Genomic DNA, 24,317 nt, shown 5'->3' with positions numbered 1-24,317 from the left:
TCAACAAACAAAAAACAGAAAAAAAAAACAAACAATAAACTCAAGAGGGCTGCATATTGCAGGTGAAATGAGTAAATAGGCAGTTAATTACATGATATGTTCTTACATGATGTCAGAAATGATCTATTGACAAAGATTTGTCTCTCCTTGTAATCGACATAGACAGATGGGGGAGAGATCTCAGATGCTATAGGATATAATATAATTTAGAAGTGATCCAATCATGTGTAATGTCCCCTTTTTCTGGGACATTATAATGCAGTGTTGCTGGCTCACTTCGCCTAAGTTTTGGGGGCGAGAAGGTTCTTTATGGGGTTCCGTTCGAGATTTGACCTAGACATTTCCAGTTTCAGACCCATTAGAGCAGTTTTGGATAGGTTGTCCAGATGCTTACTATTTTTAGTAAGTAAACAGAGCTCAGTATTCTTGATATCCCAGTGTTGGTTTGGAAGCATCTCGCCGAGAGCTTTCCAACGAGCTATTGCACATGCTTATCCGAGTTTGTTTGGTCAGTTATTTTAATGCCTGATTATTATATGGTTTACTGGCTAAGTGACTATTAAAGTTCATTTAACTTGTCACTTTATTTTAAAAAGGTACTGTGTTCACTTAAGTGACTAAAGGACAAAAAAAGTGCTTTATCCCACATTGCTTAAAAGAGCGTACATCACACTAAGAAAAGTGATAAGGTACAACAGGCTCCACATGGGAAGACATGAAGAGGATAATATTTATAAGCAAATATTAATCTGAGAGTTGGAAACAGTAACTGGTTATCTCTTCGAGGATGGGAACCCTTGCAGAAGCTTTTGGAGGTTGGACACAAACCTAGCCTTCCTACAAGTTTAATTTATATTTCCAAATTGACTGTTATTTCTGTATATAAGATTGGATTTTCTGAATTGTTGTATGTAATTGTATTGCTGTTGTAAAATACAGTAACATTGCTTGGCAACTATTGGTGTTTATTGCTGGTTTAAATATGTACTTCTGAATATTGGAGAAATAAAACAAGATTTTTTGAGTTTTCTTGTATGTAAATCTGCTGGTTAGAAATTGATTAAAGTTCTGGAAGTTATGTCAAATATTGGCTTCTATTCGGTTTTAAATCTGCATTTTTATATCAAGGAGTTTTACAGTAAAATATCCGGAAAGAGATATTACACCGTGAATGCAATAGTGTTTATGTAACTATTAGATGGCTCATTTGTGATGAGTAAACTAACTATTGACTATGACATAATGCAAATGTAGATGATATGAGTAAACAGACTGCTAATTATATAACATGTCCATACATGATATGAGGAAATATCTATCAATAATATTCATTTCTCCTTGTAAATTATAATTAACAATTTACCTCATAATTGAGATAGTGACTTTCCCGATTTGATTATAAAATACTTGATACAAGCAAATCTTCAATTCCACTTCACCTAGAAGAAAGTACTTACATTTTCTTAGGCAAACAATTGCTTAAGTTTTAGTCTGAATATTGCCTTAAAGAAGTTTACAATGTAATGTTTTTGCTATAGAGTAATCCATCTTCAAATCTCACATATAGACAACCATCTGTCTCAATCACTATGTGGGCTATGCTATGCCTCTTCAAATATTCTGTCTGTTTCACAATTGTATTCTGTTCGGTTTTAAATCTGCATTTTTATATCAAGGGGTTTTACAGTAAAATATCCGGAAAGAGATTTTATAGTGGTATCAGAGCTAAAAATCCTGCCATCTTGTGAAGTTTGTTGAAAACAAATTGGAGAGGTTTCATAAGAGTTTTCCACAAAACCGAATATTATTTATCAAAAAGATTTTATCAAAGACATTGTAGAGTGTTGGGAATCTGATAATTTTAAATTTTTATAGATTTGGAATATTTACAACATTGCTTCTCAAATTTTACTATAGCCGAAATATTTGAAGATTTTATAAGTAATGTGGGCCCATAACCCACAGTTCCCAGAATTAGACTTTGAAGTACCCACAGAAGCACTACAGCTCGAGAAACTGCATGAAGAGTCTCGTATAGTAGAAGTGGATTATGGTTTAAGGAAAATCGTAGGAGGTCAAAAACTCTGTTTCACTGGCCTCAGCTGATGTTATTAATTGATTTGGAGCATAAAATTAGAGACAGTGTGTGTCGGATATAGAGAGGGCCGTGGTTTGAAGTTCTGTCGGGTCGAGCTATTCAGGAAAATGAAGGAGAGTCCTAGGGTCATGTTTAGTGGTAACGTGGAAATCTCCCACAGCATCCGTACGTGAATATAGCCCATGGTCATGTTGTGATTCTTCCCATTTGGGGATAGTAGGTATTCCTCCAGCAGTTATGGTGGCCACTACGAGCATATAATCGGGTACCAAGTTGGAGCTAGCCGCGGCAACGTTGGTACCCTACAAGTGGATGCATATAGGCCGACACACTAGTTATAGTTGGTCGAGTAGCATATTTACGTCATCATTCAGTGTATAGTCAGCAATATTGAGGGGACGACACGAGTCATTTACCCTTGGCAGAAACACAACACCAATTTGGGCGTAATAGGATTCAAGTTGCCAAGAATAAGGGTTATCTCCAGTGGCACATAGCGGTTGTTTTCATTTTGCAAGGTAGTGTGCGGGTGGGAAGTGTTTGACCAGGACATTCACATCTTGCACTGGCCGCATTCTTAGCACTCTCCTTCCACATGCAGGTGCCGACAACTCCTTAGACAAGTGACAGTCGGATTGATTCGCAAGGAAGCCATGGGAGACTTAAGACTGAGTGGGCATCGGGTTGTTGCTGTGGTCAGCATCTTCAGACATTTCCAACTAAAGTCGGGTTTGAAACATATTGTTCTTCTTTTCATTGTGGTAGTGCCAGGTCAGGACTACATTCCATCTTATTTGCTAAATATTGTGAGTGACTACAGAAGTCTGTGTTTAATATACTTTGCTTGATAAATGTAAAACTCAGTGGTTTATTTTGGTGCTAAATTTGAATGTTCGATCCCTCCACCTTAATATTAGATTCAATGGAAACATCAAAATGAACAGACCATTTGGATTATATGTCTTTGGAGAAATAGAGAGTGTTAGACAACTGTTTGACCAAATTCCAGTTATCATATAGAATCAGAAAACAATATTTATTCTTGAAACTACATCATAGAGATATAAAAATCATAACCTGATTGCATGTGAACTGTTTAAATCATCTATATATTGACAGCAATTGGTTTTAATAATTTGAGCAAAGAACAACACAGTGGTATCACAGTCAACATTTTGATCATAGATTTAAATTCAGAATATTACAGTGGTATCAGGGAAGTGAGTGCGATCATCTTGTAAGGGATTTCAAAGTAGCATTCACAAGCAATTATAAGACAATCACATGGGTTAAGCAAGCACATTATGAGAAGAAAATGACATCGTGCATCTCAGAAAAGAACACATTGATTTCAGGTGGTCGGATGCTTGGTTTAGCCACAAAAGGTTCTGTGAAGAACACACTAGCAGAATATGTAGATACCTTGGAAAACCCAGAAGGCAAATTCAAAGAGAAAACAGGTTGAAATGGCTTGTTGGACAAAGTTCTGGCAGTTTGGGCTCTGAACAGGGGAGTGGAATGAAAGACAAAGTTTAACAGTTTCACAAACTGAGATTTACAAAACCTGATGTGCAAATTACTTCAAATGATAAGGACAACCTTCCTAAAGAAAATTATAGAGTAAATTGTCAAGAATGTAGCTGTATAACAGAGAGTCTCAATATCAAGGATCTCAATAATCCCAACAAATCAATGCCTTGGAAATGTTTTACTGTCTCATTCTGAAACGGGTATTGTCAATAATGAAATTGAAGAACTTAGTAAAAAATTGGAAAATTTAATGTTTGACTTTGCAGATTGGAAAGATATTCCCGTAATGATGAAAGAAGTGAAGAGCACAAGGCAAGTCAAAGACCTTTATGATTGTAAAACTGAAGTAAGTAGGTTGTACGATGATTATAACAAATTTCTGTCAAAGCTTCAAAAAGAATTTCCTTTTATAAATTATGTGGACTTTCAGATAGAGTTGCAAAACAAGATGGATATGATAAGAAACAAATACTATGAATTGGCTCGAGATCTCCTTGCAGAGGACAGTTACAAAAATTTGCACAGGAAAGATATCAATCAACCTGATAATAGTACTAAAAAGGAAGAGCAACCTTCGCCTGATAGTATGCAAAATACTATTGATGGCACAAGTATACTAATGGGTAATTGGGAGACAGAAGTAACTTATGGAGTTGAGCATATTGATGGCCCAAGTAAAAGAGTTGACCACACCTCCAATGTTGGCAACTTTCCATCTTGTTTAGACTTGGAAAACATCGGCATCTTATTTGGTGACATGGAAATTAACTTGGATAAATTTTATGGTGATACTAGGCTAGAAATTATGTCAAATTTTGAGGAGCAAATGGATCGCAATGTTGGCAGGATAGACAATATAGCACGCGTTGAGTTCGAGGATGTATCTGAAAATGTTGCTCCACTTAGTGATGCAAAATTAGAAAATTCTATGGAGTGCAGCCCACTTGTGTTTGAAGGAGATTGTCAAAAACCATTATCACTCCTTAACTTATTGGATATGCTTTTGGTCAAAGAGGGCAAGATTGTCCAAGTGTTGACAAGGATGGATGATTCTTCCAGATTGGTTGAGGATCTCATGCGGCAGATTGTGATAGAAGAGAGACATGATAGTGTATGTGGTGTCACATGTCCTCTCTTACATACTATTTTTGAAACTTTAAAAATGATAAAATATGAGTACTTGCAACTATTAATGGATAGAGATCTAGCAATAAAATTTGGAAGGGACAAGGAGAGTGAGGTAGATGAGCTATGCCTTCAGTTGAGCTTAACACATTATTCCATCCACAAAGCTGAAAATCAAACGAGTGAGGCAGCCACTTCTGAAGAAGATAACCGGGGTTTAAGGGCACAAGAAATAACACAAATCATTGAAGGAATTCATAAAGTGGGTAGATGTGAAAGCAAACAATGTGATTCAATCACGTGTTCCCCATTTGCGACTTTCTATGGTGAGAAAATTCTTTGGATCAACAAGTTGATGAGTCTGAAAATTTTGACTTTTATGATAGCAACTGTACATTTTCATAGGAGCACATGGTTAGTGATACAACAAGTGAGGATAATTTAGAGATTAGAATTAATGGTGAACCTTCTTTTCATGAAGACCTTGACGTAAGCAAGGGTACTTATGGTGGAGTAGGAAGTTCAGATTTATCCTTAGCATGCTCTGAGGAATTTTTCAGCTTACCCAGAGATTTATCACCTAGCTCTTACGAGATGGCCATGGCTTACTTGTTGATTGGTGATTTTTCTTGTTGTTATATTTCTACTATCAGTGATTTGCCTGTGTATGTTGGTAATATATTCGGTGATTCTATTTGGCCTTCCAGGGTCAATGAGTTATTTGCAGGTGAGTGGGGAGATCACATGTTACCCTACGTTCCACATGAGGTGTCTACATTTTTTATTCAGCGGGATATTGAAGACAGTGTTAGCACTCATGATGATGGTGATTCACCAACCACTCTTTCCTTTACCCAGGATCATGTTGATTGGGTAATTGGGGATCCAGGTGTTAATAGTATCTTACATCTGGCAAATTATGTTGTGTTGTTGCATAGTCACATGATTATGATTTGTGTGTTTTAGCCTTCTGATACATTAGAGTTCTAGAGACTAGGATTACTCCGTTTTCACCAGGGTGATGATGGTGGAGTTAGATTGGTCGGATCGATCATTGTCATCGATACAGATATTATAGGAGTGGTACAGTGGTATAGGCTTTGTAGGGGTATCTCAGATAGCACATGAGTTCTCACTTGGGATCTAGGTGGAGCATCCCTATGTATTACTTTTTATTGGGGAGCTTGTTGGAGAGTTTGGTTGCTATCATCTTGGGGTGGATATTGGTATATTGTTAATCTCCCATCTTCACTTGATAGTAGAGACTCATAGGGTCACTCATGGAGTGAGGCTTTCATTCTGACTGAGGGTATTGGCACATAGGGCAACAACGCATGGCAGTTGGTGTCCCTTTATGGTGAGACTTGGGATCCTAACATTCAGTTATTTGGCATATTGATTCCTATTGTACTATTTCACCATTCTGAGTTTGGGAAGATGCATGCCAGGATATATGGATTGAGGAGTAGAATCTCATTCTCGAGGCGCGTATGGGATCCTGGCATTTGATTTCTGTAGGTATGAGTGGATTGCTTGAGGGCAAGCAATCTTTGAGAAGGGAGGCTTTGTAATGTCCCCTTTTTCTGGGACATTATAATTCAGTGTTGCCGGCTCACTTTGCCTAGGTTTCGGGGGCGAGAAGGTTCTTTACGGAGTTCTGTTTGAGATTTGACCCAGACATTTCCAGTTTCAGACCTATTAGAGCAGTTTTGGGTAGGTTGTCTAGATGCTGACTATTTTTAGTAAGTAAACAAAGCTCAGTAGTCTTGATATCCCAGTGTTGGTTTGGAAGCGTTGATTCAAGAGCTTTCCAACGAGCTATTGCACGTGCTTATCCGAGTTCATTTGGTTAGTTATTTTAATGCCTGAGGATTATATGGTTTATTGGCTAAGTGACTATTAAAGTTCATTTAACTTGTCACTTTATTTTAAAAAGGTACTATGTTCGCTTAAGTGACTAAAGGACAAAAAAGGTGCTTCATCCCACATTGCTTAAAAGATTGTGCATCACATTGGGAAAAGTGATAAAGGTGCAACAGGCTCCACATGGGAAGACATGAAGAGGATAATATTTATAAACAAATATTAATCTGGGAGCTGGAAACAGTGACTGGTTATCTCTTCGAGGATGCAAACCCTTGAAGAAGCTTTTGTACGTTGGATGCAAACCTAACCTTCTTACAGGTTTAATTTATATTTCCAATCTGACTGTTATTTTTGTATATAAGATTGGATTTTCTAGATTGTTGCATGTTATTGTATTGCTGTTGTATAATACAGTATCATTACTTCGAAGCTATTGGTGTTAATTGTTGGTTTAAATATGTACTTCTGAATATTGGAGGAATAAAACAAGATTTTTTGAGTTTTCTTGTATGTAAATCTGCTGGTTAGAAATCGATTAAAGTTTTGGAATTTATGTCAAATATTGGCTTCTGTTCGGTTTTAAATCTGCATTTTTATATCAAGGGGTTTTACAGTAAAATATCCGGAAAGGGATATTACACCGTGAATGCATTATTGTTTATGTAACTATTAGATGGCTCATTTGTGATGAGTAAAATAACTATTGACTATGACATAATGCAAATGTAGATGATATGAGTAAACAGACTGCTAATTATATAACATGTCTATACATGATATGAGCAAATATCTATCAATAATATTCATTTCTCCTTGTAAATTATAATTAACAATTTACCTCATAATTGAGATATTGACTTTGCCAATTTGATTATAAAATGCTTGATACAAGCAAATCTTCAGTTCCACTTCACCTAGAAGAAAGGACTTACATTTTCTCAGGCAAACAAGTGCTTAAGTTTTAGTCTGCATATTGCCTTAAAGAAGATCACAATGTAATGTTTTTGCTATAGAGTAATCCATCTTCAAATCTCACATATAGACAACCATCTGTCTCAATCACTGTGTGGGCTATGCTGTGCCTCTTCAAATATTCTGTCTGTTTCACAATTATTGTGATCTGCAAAGTCATTCTTAAGTTTGGAATTTTGTTTCCCAATATGGAAACCGAGAAGTGTGATTAAATAGCAAATTACACATCATCTGGCTGCAAACAAATTACAAAGTTCAAGTAAACACAGATTTCTTCATGGACCAAAAGCTCACCAGTCATTTTGCTGCAAACACCAAAACTAACTGAGACTGCTTGATAGAGTGTATGAATGCAGGCTCTCAAGTAGACATTGTCTCCTCAAATGGCCTCTTAGTTACAGAGATAGCACATGAGTGGCTTATGTTTCATTAAAAATGTTTTACAGGAAAACAATAACAACATTTAGAATATTTGCAAACATTAATGCAATCGTAATTCATAAAATTGCTGAAACTTATGGGCATTCACAGCTGAATTTTAATTATCTGAGACTTCATCTTGAATTAGATGAGTAAAAATATCTTCCAAAGTAGAAATTAATGTTTTCTCCTATTAAATAAAAGTTAAAAGCAAAAGGTTTACACATAGATTTGATTTTTAACCTTGTGAAAGACAGAAACAATATAGGACCTATAGTATAGTTGTACCAAAACCGTATTACAGTGTTATACTATGATATGCTTGGGATTTTAGATTTTAAAATGATTGAGTCTATCTTCAAAATTTCTACATCATGCAGTATTTTCATGCCCTGAAAATTCAAAGCTGCCAAGCTTTGATTAACTCAAGAAACTTCACAAATTAATAGAAAGAAAGGAAGATGGAAACAATACGATTGTACATGAATCATAAAAATAGTATCAAAAGGACTCAGTTATTACCTTTCAGGTATAAAAGAGAAGCATTAGGGGAAAGCTACCCCAGGGTGTGAGAATAACCCAAAAAACGTACAATTAAAACTAAATGCTGTCACATGTCTTTATTAAGATTCAAACCCTGTTAGCTGATAGCCATTGTTGTTTATGGTAATGAGATTATCAGGATAAACTTATCAATAGTTTAATCAAAAGATATTTGAAATTACTGTAGCGCATTTGTATTGAGAGTAAATTTCTTCGTAGGCATTGACTCTATATCGATGTGTGTTGATATTCACTAATATGCAATTTTGTAACAGCAAGCAATTCCATCCCCTCTTTCTATTCAGCCCCCTCTCTTGCAGACATATGCATGAGAAACGTACACATATCATTAAGTGATTCTAATTTTTATTTAAGATCTTGTAAAGTTTGTGATTGTTGTCTTTTTATTTATTTTGTCGATGCAGACCCACATTCCTCCATCACAAGAGCAGCAAAACCAACTTCAAGCAAAACTTCAGCAGGTTTTATGCACCACTATTTTGTAATTGTCTTGCATAGTTGATGAATACAACTAATTTGTAGAATGAATTCTTCAAGTAATGATTATCTAATGCGAATTGTTTATTCTTCATTGTCAAGCAGGATAGGCAAAGTTATCATACTTTCACAAACAGGCAATTCTCATCTGGGTCAGTACAGCAGCATGGAATTGCCCAAAATGCTCAAGGAAGTCAGTCAAAACATCATTTGACTTCAGCTGGCAATCTTGCAAATATATATCCTGGAAATCAGAACTTCGCTAATTCCCAAATGGTACATTTTTAAGAGTAGTTTACAGATAATGAAAAAATAGCATATGAATTATCTAGTCACATACGTTTTGATTGAGCATTATGGATCCTTATTTATGATGCACTACTGAAAATAATTATTCAAAGTAAGCAAATGACCTCTGTAATTTGGAATAGTACCAAACTCTTCTATGACTGACATATATAGTGGACAACATACTAGTTCTATCATCTTTCTAGTGAAGCAGAGGTATGTAGCATATTATAATCACGGAAATATATTTACCTGCCCTAGAGTAGAAATTAGAAATGCTAGACCTTTCTCTTTTGTTATGTCTAGTTCTAACCTATGTGGCAATCATCAACATAAAGGCCTAATTTTCCACATCACAATTTTCACCTAGTGAGCTACACAAAAGTTTGTGAATTGTCACATAAAATTGTTAAAATTTTGGAAAATCGAAATGTGAAAGTTTGTATGCAGAGACACAGACAGAGACAGAGACAGACACACATCTACATACTAGATGCTAATAGATACATTACATTAAGAGAAAATATTATTCAATGTTATTTGATAAGGCTTTTTTGTTGTTTTGCTAGAGGTATCACTGCACCCAGGCTAGCGCCTAATCTGCCTTACCTTAGTTTACTTGCTGCCCGAGAGATGCATGTGAAATTCATGAGTTGCTCCTCCCAAAGTATAATATCCCCTCTGAAATAGGATTTAATATTTAAAAAAATGAAAAAATGAAAAAATAATAAAATTTCATAATATAGTTACAAATTATTAGAGTATGATTTACATATCTATTTAGATAATTGTCAATAATGTAATGTTAGTCTGTTTAGATGGTTACTAAATTAGTCTTCAGTTATGATTGTTTCTTTAGGAAACATCGCCAATTTAATTGCATATATATGTACTTTTCATTCTTTAAATAAAATCAAGCAATTGCTATAACATATTAGAGTATTTTTAGTATCCTAGTTAAAAGCCATAACATATCTAGTTAATGGTGATTTAGCTTGACTCAATCAGTTCACTTTTAGTTGTCAATTTATAGACAATTTTGCTTTATGGTTTTTTCATTAAAAGCTCTTGTAAACTCTATATATTTGTGTTATTTGTTAATACAGTCATTCACTTTTAAAAAAGTTTCATGGTATTAGAGCAGTGATATCTTTTGGGTGTCTTTTATTTGGAAGAAATTCAAAATTATCTTTTCTGTTCTTGCAGTCCATTCCAAACCCATCTAAGGTTTACTGCAAATTTCTGACTGCATTTTTTTGCAAACAACAATATTCTAAGCCTGTGATTTCAGCGCTCAATCTGAGTTTTTATCAGTGTCATCTCTTTTCATTGTAAAAATATTACATTGAAACCCTAATCTGAACTTTAGCTCCTAGGGCTTTTTATTTTTTGGTTAAGGGTTTTAAAAGCCTTAAACATGTGTAGCGTTTTTGGCAAGGTTGTACAGGGACTGAGGTACTTGGGCACTTAGGGCACATGAACAGGTCTGATTACAACTATTTTTCAAAATATGGGACGAGGATACTTGGGTACAAAGTTGTAGGATTTGTTGAATTTCATCCATGAGATTCAGATTTCAGCGAATTTTTACTTTTCCTGAACTTCATCCAAATTTTATGATATTTAATATAACAGTATTTGATTTTAAATTGATATTGAGTTATTTAGTTAAATTATTTAGCGATGTTAAACTATTTTGACAATTTTGGGAATATATTACTAATATTTAAAAATACATAAATACATATATATATATATATATATAACTAAAAGTTAAATGTTGATTTTTTTTCCGAATTTTTACCATTGCTGAATTTCATTGGAATTTTATGATTGACGAACTCGAATTTGAATATGAACCTTTTGACTTAGCTTGAGTATGTCAAATTTCTTTTTTGATATATCTTAATATTTTATCAAAAATCTGAAAATATGAGTGATGACAATGTGTTTTCAAAAGAAAAATAGTGATAAAGTTTGCAGATGTAATGCATATTTTCAATTCCAGATTTGCGATATTTTTGTAAGAATAATATATGCTAAATGTTTAGATACGTAATAGAGAAGGGAAACTTTAAACATGAACAAGAAAATCGTAAATCATATAACAATGATGTATTGCAAATGATAAACTTCTGAATCGAATTGAACAGTGATAAAGTTTATTACTAAGCAGTATTTTATTAAAATTTCAGACTGATTATGTAAGTAATTAAGCTTGATAAACAACAAGATGATAGGCAAACAAAAAATTGAAACAATAACTAGATAACTTTTATCAAGGTCCTTACCTATGATGCTCCCATTGTGTACAAAGTACCCATTGAGTACTTGGTACTTGGGTACGTGTACCAGTTCCTTAGGGTATGGGTTCAAGTACCCATGCAATATAGATTTTGGGCTATTCCCATTAAAAGGGATTTCTTTGCTGAATTTTTTATTTACTTTTCAAGTTCATCAACTCTGACTTTTTGTTCTAGCTTTTCCACGGTGTTCAATTTTGAAAGTTGTGCAACACTAGCAACCTCAAGTTTAGTGATGGCCTCTTTGACCAACATTATGTGGAGGGAAATCAACGGTTCAATGGCTGCAATTATGACACCTAGAAGCAACATATGTTGATGATATTTGAATAGCACTGTCTCTACAATTACAATACCTGGAAGCAACATATGTTGATTTTATTTGAATATCGTTGTCTGGATAAGATAGTTTTGGGTAAGGAATCACGTCCTGCTCAAACTCAAATAGATCAGGAAAGATGGGATGAAGGTAATTTTGAAATTGTCATGTTGATTAAACTTTTAGTTACAGATGCACCTCCCTTAGGTGCCTTCTGAAAAAACAACTAAAGAGAAGGCATCTTAAAGGATTTTCATGAGACGTTCAACAATAGACGAGCTTTCTTTCTAAAGAATTTGTTGTTTTCTATCATGATGGATGAGAAGCCATCTTTCTAAGTACATCTTACAAAAATTAAGGACATCAGTCACCAACTTGAGGCTATTAGCTGCAAGATGGAAGAAGAAGGTATGGTAGTTATCACGCTGAAAAGCTTGCCTTGATCTTATAACCATTTCACAGATTTGCCCAATGTCACTTCTACTAGTGTTGCTTTGATGTTTTTGGATCTCTACAATAGGCTTTTGTAGTAGGATAGATGAAAGTAATGGTTTTAAAGAAATGCTAGTTCGTCCTTTATTGAATAGATGGTCTGCACAACCCAAGCCTCAAACAAGAATAAAGGTAAACCTTAGACCTACTAGTAGAAAGGGTCAGGTAAATCTCAAGCCTGTTCAAAGAAGAGAAGCGTTCATTACAATTATCATCATGAGTTTTGTCGCATGAAAATAGATTTCAAGAAAGGCTTCGCCAAAGGCCCAAGTTGCTACACACTCTGATCAGAAGGAAGATACCTCCTATGTGTTCATGGCCACACGCCGGTTAGATAATGACACATCATTAGCTTGATACATTGACTTTGGTGCCTCTTGATATCTCACCCATTATTGGATAGGTTCATAGAGTTCACACCTTTCTTTGATTCAGTGGTCTTTGGAGGAGGAGAGAAGTATACAGTTGTTAACAATGGAAATGTACAGATTTCACTTTGTGGGAGGAATTTGACCTTTCTCAATGTGTACTTTGTTCTAGGTATGAAGCTCAATCTACAATTTGTCAATTAGATTATGCTTCATCCTCCCAAACTAGATGTCATCTTCAGGTTTAAAAAGTTTAGTATTGTTGACAGTCTCACACTATAGTTGTAGTTGGGCTTGAGGATCATGGTCTGTATAGAATCATTGATACAGGGGATTCTTCGAAGCAGGCCATGGCAACAAAAAGTATTCTTGTCAGCTATCTTTGGCATTCATGATATGGGCATTTGAATATCCACTATCTCTCTCAATTGGCTTGAGATAGTCAGGTTGTTGGATTACTTGAGATTCAAACATTGTTATGGAGTTTGTGGAGAATGTTAGACTGGGAAGCAACATTAGATTCTATTTCCAAATGGTGGTGCTTGGAGTGTATCCAATCTCTTATAGTTGGTCCATGTAGATATTTGTGGGCTTATGATCACTCCAGATGTCATAAGATGCATCGAAGAGCATATGGAGTTATGATGGTTTTGGAGATATACTCATAACATATAAATTGGGAGTATTAAATTACCTGAACAATAGGTTTATTTCTTATTTGTATATTATGAATGCTTTGTTAAATGTATTTAAAGGGGCGTGACTTTCTAAAGAGTCACTTTATTAGATATAAGTAATAAGAAGTCAACACGCAACAAGAAGACATATTTGAGAAACACATTAGACAAGAAGAAATATTTTATACTCGTTGATATGGAGGGATAAGGAATTTTAAATATGGCCTTGTAATATAAAATTCCAAATTATATTTTAATGATTTATAAAAGTCTTTTGTTTGTATTTTGAGACAGGGAGAATTAAACTATAGTTGATTCATCCTTTATAATCATTTTATAATTCTCTAAACAATTTATATTAGATAAGTGGACAAGATCATCTATGGCATTTCAAACTTGATCATCGCAAATATTGTTAAATATTTAATTGTTTCCGAATCTATGTCCAGTTTGTCTCCTTGACGTTAGGAGTTAAAGTGCAATCTGGACTAGTTTAGAATTGCGTATATATATTTGATCTGTTGTGTCTTTATTATGAAACTGTTTATAGTTTATGTGTGTAGAACATTCTAAAGTTGTACATTATAATCTTCATTGTAGTTGTCTCTGTTGCTTGAATAAGCTAAATCATTGGTCTTTTATCATTGAAGTATTGGATTTATATTTGAAGTCAGGAAATCTTTAACTTCCTTATTACAAACCTCAAATCCATTGTAAAAAACCTTATATAAAACATTTAGTATTCAATTTCATATTAATTGAGCTCAAAGACCTTGCTAGCCAGAGAACTCCAAAGCTGAAACTTGCTATAGAAAAGCCCTGAACCAAGCAATCAGCGTTTGAGGTGAAGGTTTACCCGCTTGGGTGTAGTAGAGCCCTAAGTGCAAGGAAATCAAGGTGATTCTTGTTTGTTGGCCAGAATTGATTGTGGAATCCTATTGGATAAGTGATAGGCTCTTGGATTTTTGATTTGGGGATTTGGGAACCAACATATAGTTTGTGTTTTTATGCGTATGCACTGTGTCTACATATATTCATATGTATACTTTGAGTTTTTATGTCTACGCTACGTGTTTGCATATATTCATGTGTATACTTTGTGCTTTTTTGGTCTATGGTCCATGACTATAGATATTCATACTTCATGTTTTTAACGCGTATGCTTTGTATTTGCTTCATACCTGATGCGTTTCAAATTTCCAATATGTTTACTCCCTATATATTTTATATGTATTTTTCTTGAGTATGCATTGTGCCTCGTATGTAACCTTCAAATTGGTGCAAAATTTCATCGACGAGATTAAAATCAACATTGCTTGAGGACGAGCAATCTTGGGTAGGGTGGACCATAGTTCATAGACAAAGATTGAGAGTGCTTGACAAGCTCAAAATTTTCAATGTAGCGAAAATTTGTCAAATACTCAATAAAAACTTGAGAAAAAATTGGCAATTGGATAGTAAAAAAAATTTAAATCTCTTAAAGAAAAATGTTTTCTTTGTATAACTTCCATTGCAAAAATTTCATAAGTTCAAAATTCACATCTCGAAAGAGAAAATACATGGTTTTATAGCAAAAACATGCGAAAGACGCATTTTGATTAGCATTTTACATGAGTCAACATTTTTACCCACATTTTTTTGCGTCTATAAATCGCAAGAGTTGAACTTGGGAAAAGTTCAACTTTGGCTAGCAAAATAATAGAGTACTTGGCAGTAGAGTTTGCAAACTAAGGGGTGGATTATAACTGTTGATTCATAGTAGCTTCGGTCAGTATTAGGATGATAAATTGTAGTGATTACACTCATGTGTGCATGCATGCATGTATGTCAGTTCACTATGTGAGCTGACATACATACATCTTATCGAGCATTGCAGTTGTGTATGTATGCATGTATGTCAGTTTACTATGTGAACTGACATACATGCATACATACACAACTGCTATGCTCAATAAGAATAATCGTTACAAACCTTTAAGAATAAATCTATCACCCTTATATCCAAATTGAAACTCTATGCAAGATCAAGTATACAGTAATCTGTATTATTAGTTTTTCTAAATACAATATAATTATTCTCTATAGTTAAAGATTGAAAAGTGTTCTTATTAGTTTATCAAACAGATCAAGTTATGATCGGACATGTCAATGATAAGCCTGCTTGAGGATTGAGCAAATGATCTTTCCAAGTAAATGCAGATCTGTGACTTGACATATATAATATTTGGCTAAGTATTAACACAACTAATTAGTACAAAATTAATAATTGTTTATATGAACAGTCATGTCATAAGCAGACATGAGACATGTCCTCTCATGGCACGCCTTTTGGTTTCATGTCTTTCTGAAGCTATACTTATACCCAGCCGAACAACCAAGAGAGGCATAAAAGATTGATAAATGCTTTCTCATTTGGAGTTCGAAAATTACAGACTTGAAGAACAATTAAATTCTCAGATTTAAATTTGTATTCCATAGTTACTGATGTACAGATCCCTTCAAGAATATATTCTGATTGAAACTCTGCAAATGAGAAATCCAATCTGTTCAACATGGTATCGGAGTGGGTTCCTTACCAGCCTGTGATACTTCACAAATAATGGGAGCCTGTTATAATGCAATCAAATATAGAGTATTAATGTACTTACACAAGAAGATCTGAATAAAATATGTGGGTCTTGCCAAGGGTTGGAATTGGAATATAAGCAGATGAAAAATCGAACCAAGTTCCAAATAAAGCCAGTCAGAATGCTTTGTATGCTGGAATTGACACACATATAATTATGTCGCTTCACAGTTGTATCATTTCATTTATTGCAGATTGATGAAGAAATTTTTAGCAGCAGCTCCAGGGAATAAGAATCCCAGACCACTCCTAATGGAAAGAATCAAAATACAGATGATAAATAAACTGGTATCAGAGAGTTCTTTTGCTAAAACGTGTCAAGAATATTATAGTTGATTTCATAGCAAAATTTCTAAAATTACATCTGAAGACAAATTTAGAGTGATGTGAAGATATTTTGTATTTGAGATATTTTGGTCACCGTTGAGGGAAAATATCCAGTGGATTATGAATGGTTTTCATGGGTGCCAAAATTTGTCAAGTTTCCTTCAGCATATAATCTATTGAAATCAAGAAATTTCTACAATATTTGCTAACTGTTGTGAATTAAGTGGTATGGGAAGTCATTATAATATGGGCACTCGATATTATGTTGAGCTGATAAGACTTTATTTTGATGTGTTCTGGCTAAATTTACATGGACCTTGATTATATAAAGTTTTATAAAATGATTTGAAATTATAATGACGCCGAAGTCCAAAGAGTGTGAATATCATTGAGAAAGGCTATAATTTTTGTTATCGATTACTTTAATATTCCAAGAGTTTATTAGTGCCAAACATTAGTGGAAGATTCTGAGGAGAGAATATTGTCAAGAATCACATGATTTGTGGAAAAGAGCTCAAATTAATTGCACAACGGGAACACTAAATCCTGGATTTCCCATTAGAAGTTCAATCTTGTTCAGAATAATCAAAATAAATTGAAAATGCGTTGAAAAATATTTGCATAGAATCATAAGAAACAACATTGGATTAGTTGCCCATTGATGCTTGATCGACCCATTGTAAGCTGTAACATGTTCTCGTAAATGGAAGCAGCAACAAACATTTGGACTTTTGTTCAGTGGAAAACTGAAATTAATTGTTCTCGAGTTTGTCAATTAATATAAAACGCATGGAACCCACTTTCAGAGGAAATGTATGCAATGGTATAGAGAGTGGCCAGGTGACTGGTTGAAGCAGGCATTGTTCCTGTCACGTGATGCTGATGAAGAACTTGAGGAAGATGGTTTTTCTAATACAAAGAAAATGCAGTCTTTGCAACTGGACTTATCATCACACTTCCTGGATTCTCATTATCTTTTCATAAACCTGGGGTTAGTCACACAACTGTCATTTTTAGCTCCAAAATTAGTTGTATTGTGTTGCAACATGTCATTGTTAATCTATGCTCAGATATAATAGTTGAGTTTTGTTAGCCACCTGAAGAGAGAAATGCAATGATGATCCAGAAACAAGGTCAAAAATTATATTTTTACTATATTGTAGCTATAATTAATAAAACTACAAATGGAATGGTCAAGGCTGTAAATATTTCTTCTTTGATCTATGCATTGATGTTGGAATTGATGAAGCTGCTGGAACTTGGTCAGTACGAAGTGGTGACAAAAACTATTATATTGGTTTGAAGTTAATATCATAAATGTTGACACAACATTGTGTTCCACCTTAGAAGGCTCAACATTCAGTGACACTTAGAAAAATGAGAATTTAGAGATTGCGTGATGTCTTTGAGCTAAATGGTACAAAATTAAAGACCTAGTCTTATTTAGATGGAATAAAAAACACACTACAATATATTAAGGGAACCAAAGTGATGCCAGATGATGAGAATTTTTCAGAGCAAGATATCTTCAATGATTGGGACCATGTCAACAGGGTACGCTTCTGTTTCAGAGGGAACAGCTAGAGGATTTTCTTTAATGGACTATCAAGGATTATATTGGTGTAGAGGGATAAGATTATGTTAACATGACTTCTCTAGTGACCAGGAAACTGTAGCAATCAAGGAGCAGATAATAGATATACAATACATGGTGTTGGATTCTTGGTGCTTGGAAATAGAAAGGTAGCAAAGAAAAGAACCAGAATACAGTCTTGTGACTCAACTCAAGACTAGCTCTATGATGTACCAATATAAGAGTAGGGATGAAGAAAACATTGCACTCAAGGGAAAGAAAAATTGATACTTGATGATATGAAACTAAATTGAAGATGGACATTAGATTCAGATGGAGTTTGATAATCGACCAGAGGAAACCTTAAGACGAGGAGGTCAAAATGTTGATATCACATTCAGAAAAAGTCTAAGGTGACCGTGGACAAGAAGGTCTAAGGGTTTGATGCATGTACTTGGAGTTTCAAATAAAAGCCACATTATCATGAATGTTGGTGTCACCAAACTTGGGGATAAATCCATAATTACATTGACTCATGTTAGTACGAAATTATACAAGTATATTTGTGTATGAGAGACTACTCCTATGAATAATGTTGTGATTAGAACAAAGAGAGTTGCTAGAAGATCTTCTTTTTGTGGATTCTTCTCCATGAGATAGAAGATCTGTAAAACTTTTTGTCATGTGTGTGACTTAATGACTTTATGGGCCCCCCTTGTGTACGTTATTGAAATGTGAAGATCTTTTAGATAATATGCACTTGTATTCAACATTGTAAGGTGATGACTTTACAATGTTCACTGTCATGACGAGTATCATGTGACTTGATATTCGTAGGCATGTCATGATAGTTTGTATCTCTTGAACATTTTGATAGCTATCAAGGGACTTAATATCAGTTGTAGATCATTATGTTCTTTATGAGATGATCATGGTGAATATTATGTGACATAATATTCATGGACATGCCATGATATGCTATGGCATCATGAGATGTGATGTTAGTGCACCTACCATAACTTGGATATAAGAAGAATGTCATTTGGCTTGCTATTCTTTAGATCCTTTGATATCATGAGTTAGGTGATATTTCTATTGATATATACTTGATTATCTTGCCTAGCTGAGAGGCAGTGTTGATTCAGAGTAGCTTCGGTCAGATATTAGGATTATAAATTGTACTGATTACAATCATGTGTGCATGCATGCATGTATGTTAGTTCACTATGTGAACTGACATACACACACAACTGTTATGCTCAATAAGAATAATCATTACAAACCTTTGAGCACAAATCTATCCCCCTTATATCCTAATGGAAAATCTTTGCAAGATCAAGTATATAGTAATCTGTGTTATTAGATTCTAAATAAAATATAATTATTCTCTATTGGTCAAGATCAAAAAATGATCTTATTAGTGTATCAAACAGATCAAGTAATGATCAGCCATGTCAATTGTAAGCCAACTTGAGGATCGAGCAAATGATCTCTCCAAGTAAATGTAGATCGATGACTTGATATAAATAATATATGGTTAATTATTAACAAAACTAATTAGTATAAGATTAATGACTGTTTATATGAATAGTCATGTCACGAGCAGACATAAGAAATATCCTCTCATGATATGCCTTTTGGTTTCATATCTTTCTGAAGCAAAACTTATACCAACTGATGATCGTTTTATGCTAAACCAAGAAATCATTACTGACCCAAGACTGAAACAACATCTTGTGGTACTCTTACGATTAATAGAGGTGCCTGCCCAATCAGAATCTGAATTTCCATGAAGATTGATTTCAACTTAATCATATTTGAGGCCCATACCAATTGTATATCGCAAATATTGTAAAATGTTCTTAGCTGCCATAAGGTGTATCTTCTTTGGTTCACACATGAATTCACTTAATGTATTAGTTGCATAACAAATATCAGGACGAGTGTTAACCAAGTACATCAGTGACCCGATAATTTGCCCGTAGTAAGTAGGATTCATAGATTCAGATTGAACTCCGTCATTCTTCTGTTTATGTAGATGTGCTTCCATAGGAGTAGTTACTGGTTTACAATCTATCATTCCAAACCTCGTTAAAATATCAACAGTGTATCTTTCGTTGATTTAAGAAAATGTAGTTCTGCTTTTGCCAGACTTCTAGACCTAGGAAGTAATTAAGAAGTCCTAGGTCTTTCTTGTCGAATTCTACTGTTAGTTCCTGTTTACATTTAGGTATAAGATTTTCTTCACCTTTTATTAGAAAATCATCAACATATAATACAAGAATAATCATATCATCTTCAATCCTTTTGAAGTATATGTTAGGATCAACTTCATTTTTGGAACACCCTAATTTTGAGAGCGCTGTTTATTCTTTCATACCATGCCCTGGTTGTTTGTTTAAAACCATACAATGCTTTCTTTAGTTTACAAACATGAGTATTTTTGTCATGAGTAATAAACGCTTTTGGTTGCTCAATATATACTTCTTCAGTTTCATTGTTTAGAAATGTTGTTTTGACATCCATTTGATGTATCTTCCACCCTTTGGATGCTGCAATAGCTATGACAGACGTATAAGTTGTGTACCGGACAATTGGGGCAAATGTTTCTTCATAATCTATTCCTTCCTTTTGAGAGAATTTGCGAGCTACAAATCTGGCTTTGTATTTTTCAATGTTACTGTCTGGTGCATGCTTGATTTTGTACAACCATTTGGAGGAAACAATTGATTTATCTTTGGGTTTGGGTACAACATCCCACACTATTAACATCCCACACATCATTTTTTAATATGGATTGGTATTCTTCAATCATTGCATCTTTCCAGGATTTGTATGATAATGCTTCTTCAACTTTTGTAGGTTCTGTTTTGATGTGTTCAGGGAGTAGTGCTACATAGTATGAATGATTCATTGTTCTCTTGTTTTCTCTGATTACTTCATCAAGTTCTATATGATTTTCTTCTATCATATTTATGGCCCAAAGTGGTCTCTTTTTATTGATAGGATTTTCAGTGTTCTCTGAATTTGAGATGGAAGGTGTAATATGTTTAGTGTCATTCTCCCTCTCATTCTCTACTAAGGGATTCTCATCTAGTTCAATAGTAGGTTCTGAGTATGATTCATCAATTTTCTTGGAAATGTTAAAGGCAATGTCTTATTCAAATTTTACATCTTTACTGATTTTAGTGGTCCTTTGTCTAGGGACAAAGACCCTGTGACCTTTGGTTGATTCATTGTATTCGAAAAATATGCCCTTCTTTCTAGATGGTTCTAATTTGGTTCTCTTTTTTTTAGGAATGTGAATATAAACAGGACACCCAAATATTCTTAGGTGGCTTAAGTTTGGTTTGTTACCTATAAATACTTCTTCAAGAGTTGTATTTTCCAATATTGAGTGAGGACATTTATTTTGAATATAAACTGCAGTATTAGAGGCTTCAACCCAAAAAGAGGTGTGAAGATTTTGATCATGCATCATAGCTCTGGCTGATTCAATAATGGATCTATTTTTCTGTTCTGCCACTCCATTTTGTTGAGGATTATATGGTACAAAAAGCTCCCTCTTAATCCCAATAAGAATGCAAAAGTCTTTAAAAGTTTCTGAGATGTATTTACCTCCATTATTTGATCTTAGGGTTTTGATCTTTTGTCCAGAGTGATTTTCAACTAGGGCTTTGAATTCTTTGAATTTGGCTAACATTTCAATTGATTCGTTTTGTTTAAGAAAGTAAATCCAAGTTCTCTTAGAATAGTCATCTATAAAGATCATATAGCAGAGACCTCCACTTAGGGACGATATAGACATAGGACCACAGAGATCAATATGAATGAGTTTAAGTACAGATTTAGATCTATGATCACTTTTGGGAAAAGGACCCTTTTGTGTTTTTGCCTAGGGCACATCCTTTGCAAATGCAGAAATGATCAAGTTTAAGACTAGGTAACCCTGTTACTATTTTTCCTATAGATGATAAGGCACGAACATGATGATGACCTAGTCTTCTATGCCATATTTCATTTGTGTTTGATACTTCATGATTTAGGACTAAATTTTTATGGTTCCAATGTTTATATAAGGTTCCATCTTGAAATCCAATGGTTATAGCTTTCTTGATGTTGGAATTCTTTGGCCAAGATAGTACTTTATCTTCTTGGAAGGTGGTTCGATACCCTTGGGTCAACAAGACCGAAGATCGAAACCAAATTTCTTTTTATACCAGATACAAATAAAACATTCTTAAGCTGAAGAGTAATACCTGAATTTAGTTGAATTGAACATGATCCAATACCTTTTACAGGGTGTGTCGAGTTGTCTCCAATTGTTACTTCTTCACAAGAGTACCCTTCAAAGCTTTCAATTTATCTCTAAAGCTTGTGATATGATGTGATTCTCCACTGCCTATAATCCAAGTATTTTTGTTGGAGTTTGATTAACTTGAGAGTGCTAGATAGAATGCGAAGTTTTCATCCTTTCATCTTTGATTTTTGCTAGAGCTGCTTGAATTTTCTTTGCTCTGGGTAGAAGTTATGAGTGTGACCAAATTTGTCACATTTGAAGCATTATACTTTTGACCAATCTTGTTTCTTGTGTGATTTGTCGAATTCCTTTCTTTTTAGTTTGAATTTCCCTTTCTTTCCTTTATTGTGGGTATTAGCTTGAAGAGCTTGAATGTCTCCCTCATGATTTAAACTGATTCCTCTAGACACTAATCTTGATGCTTCTTGCATAAATTCGTTTTTAAGTAGTTCAAATTTAGGAAGATCGGGTTGAGAACTTAGACCATGAATAAATGTTTCCCAAGATAGTGGTAATCCTTTTAGGGCTATAATGCTAATTTCTTTGTCATCTACTAGATTTCCAATTGTTGCAAGTTGATCTTTCAATTCAGAGATTCTTAAAAAATAAGACGTAATTGATTCTCCATTGTTCATTTTGATGTATAGTAGATCTTGCTTTAATGTTAGCAATCTTCTAGTGTTGTCAATTTCAGAAGTATACTTAATTGTACAAAATGTCTCAAAAGCTGTCTTAAGACTAGATATAGAGGGGAGAATGTGATTCTTCATAGAATCTATAATATTCTTCATGGCTTTGTTGTTGTGGTTTTTCCATGTTGTTTTGTTTGGATCATTTTCTGGTATTGGCTTATTTGAATCTATATATTCTTCTAATTCCATCTCTCGTAGAATAATCATAACTCAAATTTTCACGTTACAAAATTTGAAGCTCCTTCAAGTCTATCCTCTAACCTTACGTGATTCACCATTTTGAGTTTGAAAATATTTTAGAATCTAATATTAAAAATATTTTGAGTTTTGAATTTCTCTATTAACCTTGCTCTGATATGATGTGAAAGTATATGGATCTTCTAATAGAGATAGAGAATAGGTTAATCTTCTTTGATTTGATAATCTATTAGTTCTGATATCAATCAGATTTGTATATACATATATATCTGCAACAGTATATTAGCTTGTGTATTTCCTAATACTTCTTAATAGAAATCAGAATTATGAATTTCATATATCTAAATTTGAGTAATGATCTTGACTGCAGATATAGTATAAATGTTGTTGAGTATCGAATATTGCCGTGTGATTGATATCGATCTCTAGTAGATTGAACATATATAAATATGGGAGATCATGTCCCCGTAGGGACATGACTCGATGTTGGCCACGTAGGGTCATGACCCTACATAGACATGACCATTAGAAACAACTCGGTCGATAATATTGAAAAGCCCGATCAATATACCTTTCGGTAGTTTGCAACATATATTATAAGATCCCTATAAAATGACATTTGAAATAAATAAATAAATAAATAAATAAATATATATATATCTTTTATGAGGTATATATCAACTCTTATCAAGTATATGAGAATTATTAGAATTTGAATGAATACTTATACACACACACACACACACACATAGATACATACATACATATATAGATACATAGATAGATAGATAGATAGATATAAGAGAAACATAAATACATATACTTAGTGCACTTCATTTCTACTGAATCTAAATTTTAATATGGGAGGCCAATACTCTTGATATCAGATGTGATATCAAACCTTATTTGAGTACATGGTGAATATCATATGTTGATATTTTGGGAGACCAATACTAATGATATCAAATGCAATCTCAAATGGTGGAAAGCTTTAGAGATATCAAATGAGATATCTTTAAAATTTATAATTCTTACATTACCAATGGTGTAATATCTATCTTGTGTTTATTCTCCCTAGCTAAGAGGGAGTGTTGACGTTTGA

At 34.0% G+C, this 24,317-nt stretch overlaps 1 protein-coding gene across 2 annotated transcripts in view; it reads left to right on the top strand.

Annotated features, from left to right (window-relative positions):
• The window catches only part of MED8 (mediator subunit 8), a 280,806-nt gene that overhangs the window by 157,567 nt on the left and 98,922 nt on the right, over positions 1-24,317 (top strand). For both annotated transcript variants that reach the window (XM_089821342.1, XM_089821341.1), the window contains exons 8-9: positions 8,980-9,036; positions 9,158-9,328. In XM_089821342.1, the coding sequence (XP_089677468.1) occupies positions 8,980-9,036; positions 9,158-9,328 (228 nt within the window). The remainder of the gene's footprint in view (positions 1-8,979; positions 9,037-9,157; positions 9,329-24,317) is intronic.

Source organism: Cupressus sempervirens, chromosome 3 (assembly GCF_028749045.1).
Source record: "Cupressus sempervirens isolate cs-2001-9-10 chromosome 3, ASM2874904v1, whole genome shotgun sequence".
Lineage (NCBI taxonomy): Eukaryota > Viridiplantae > Streptophyta > Pinopsida > Cupressales > Cupressaceae > Cupressus > Cupressus sempervirens.
Note: the sequence above shows the minus strand (reverse complement) of the source record. Positions and strands in the feature narration are given on the sequence as shown.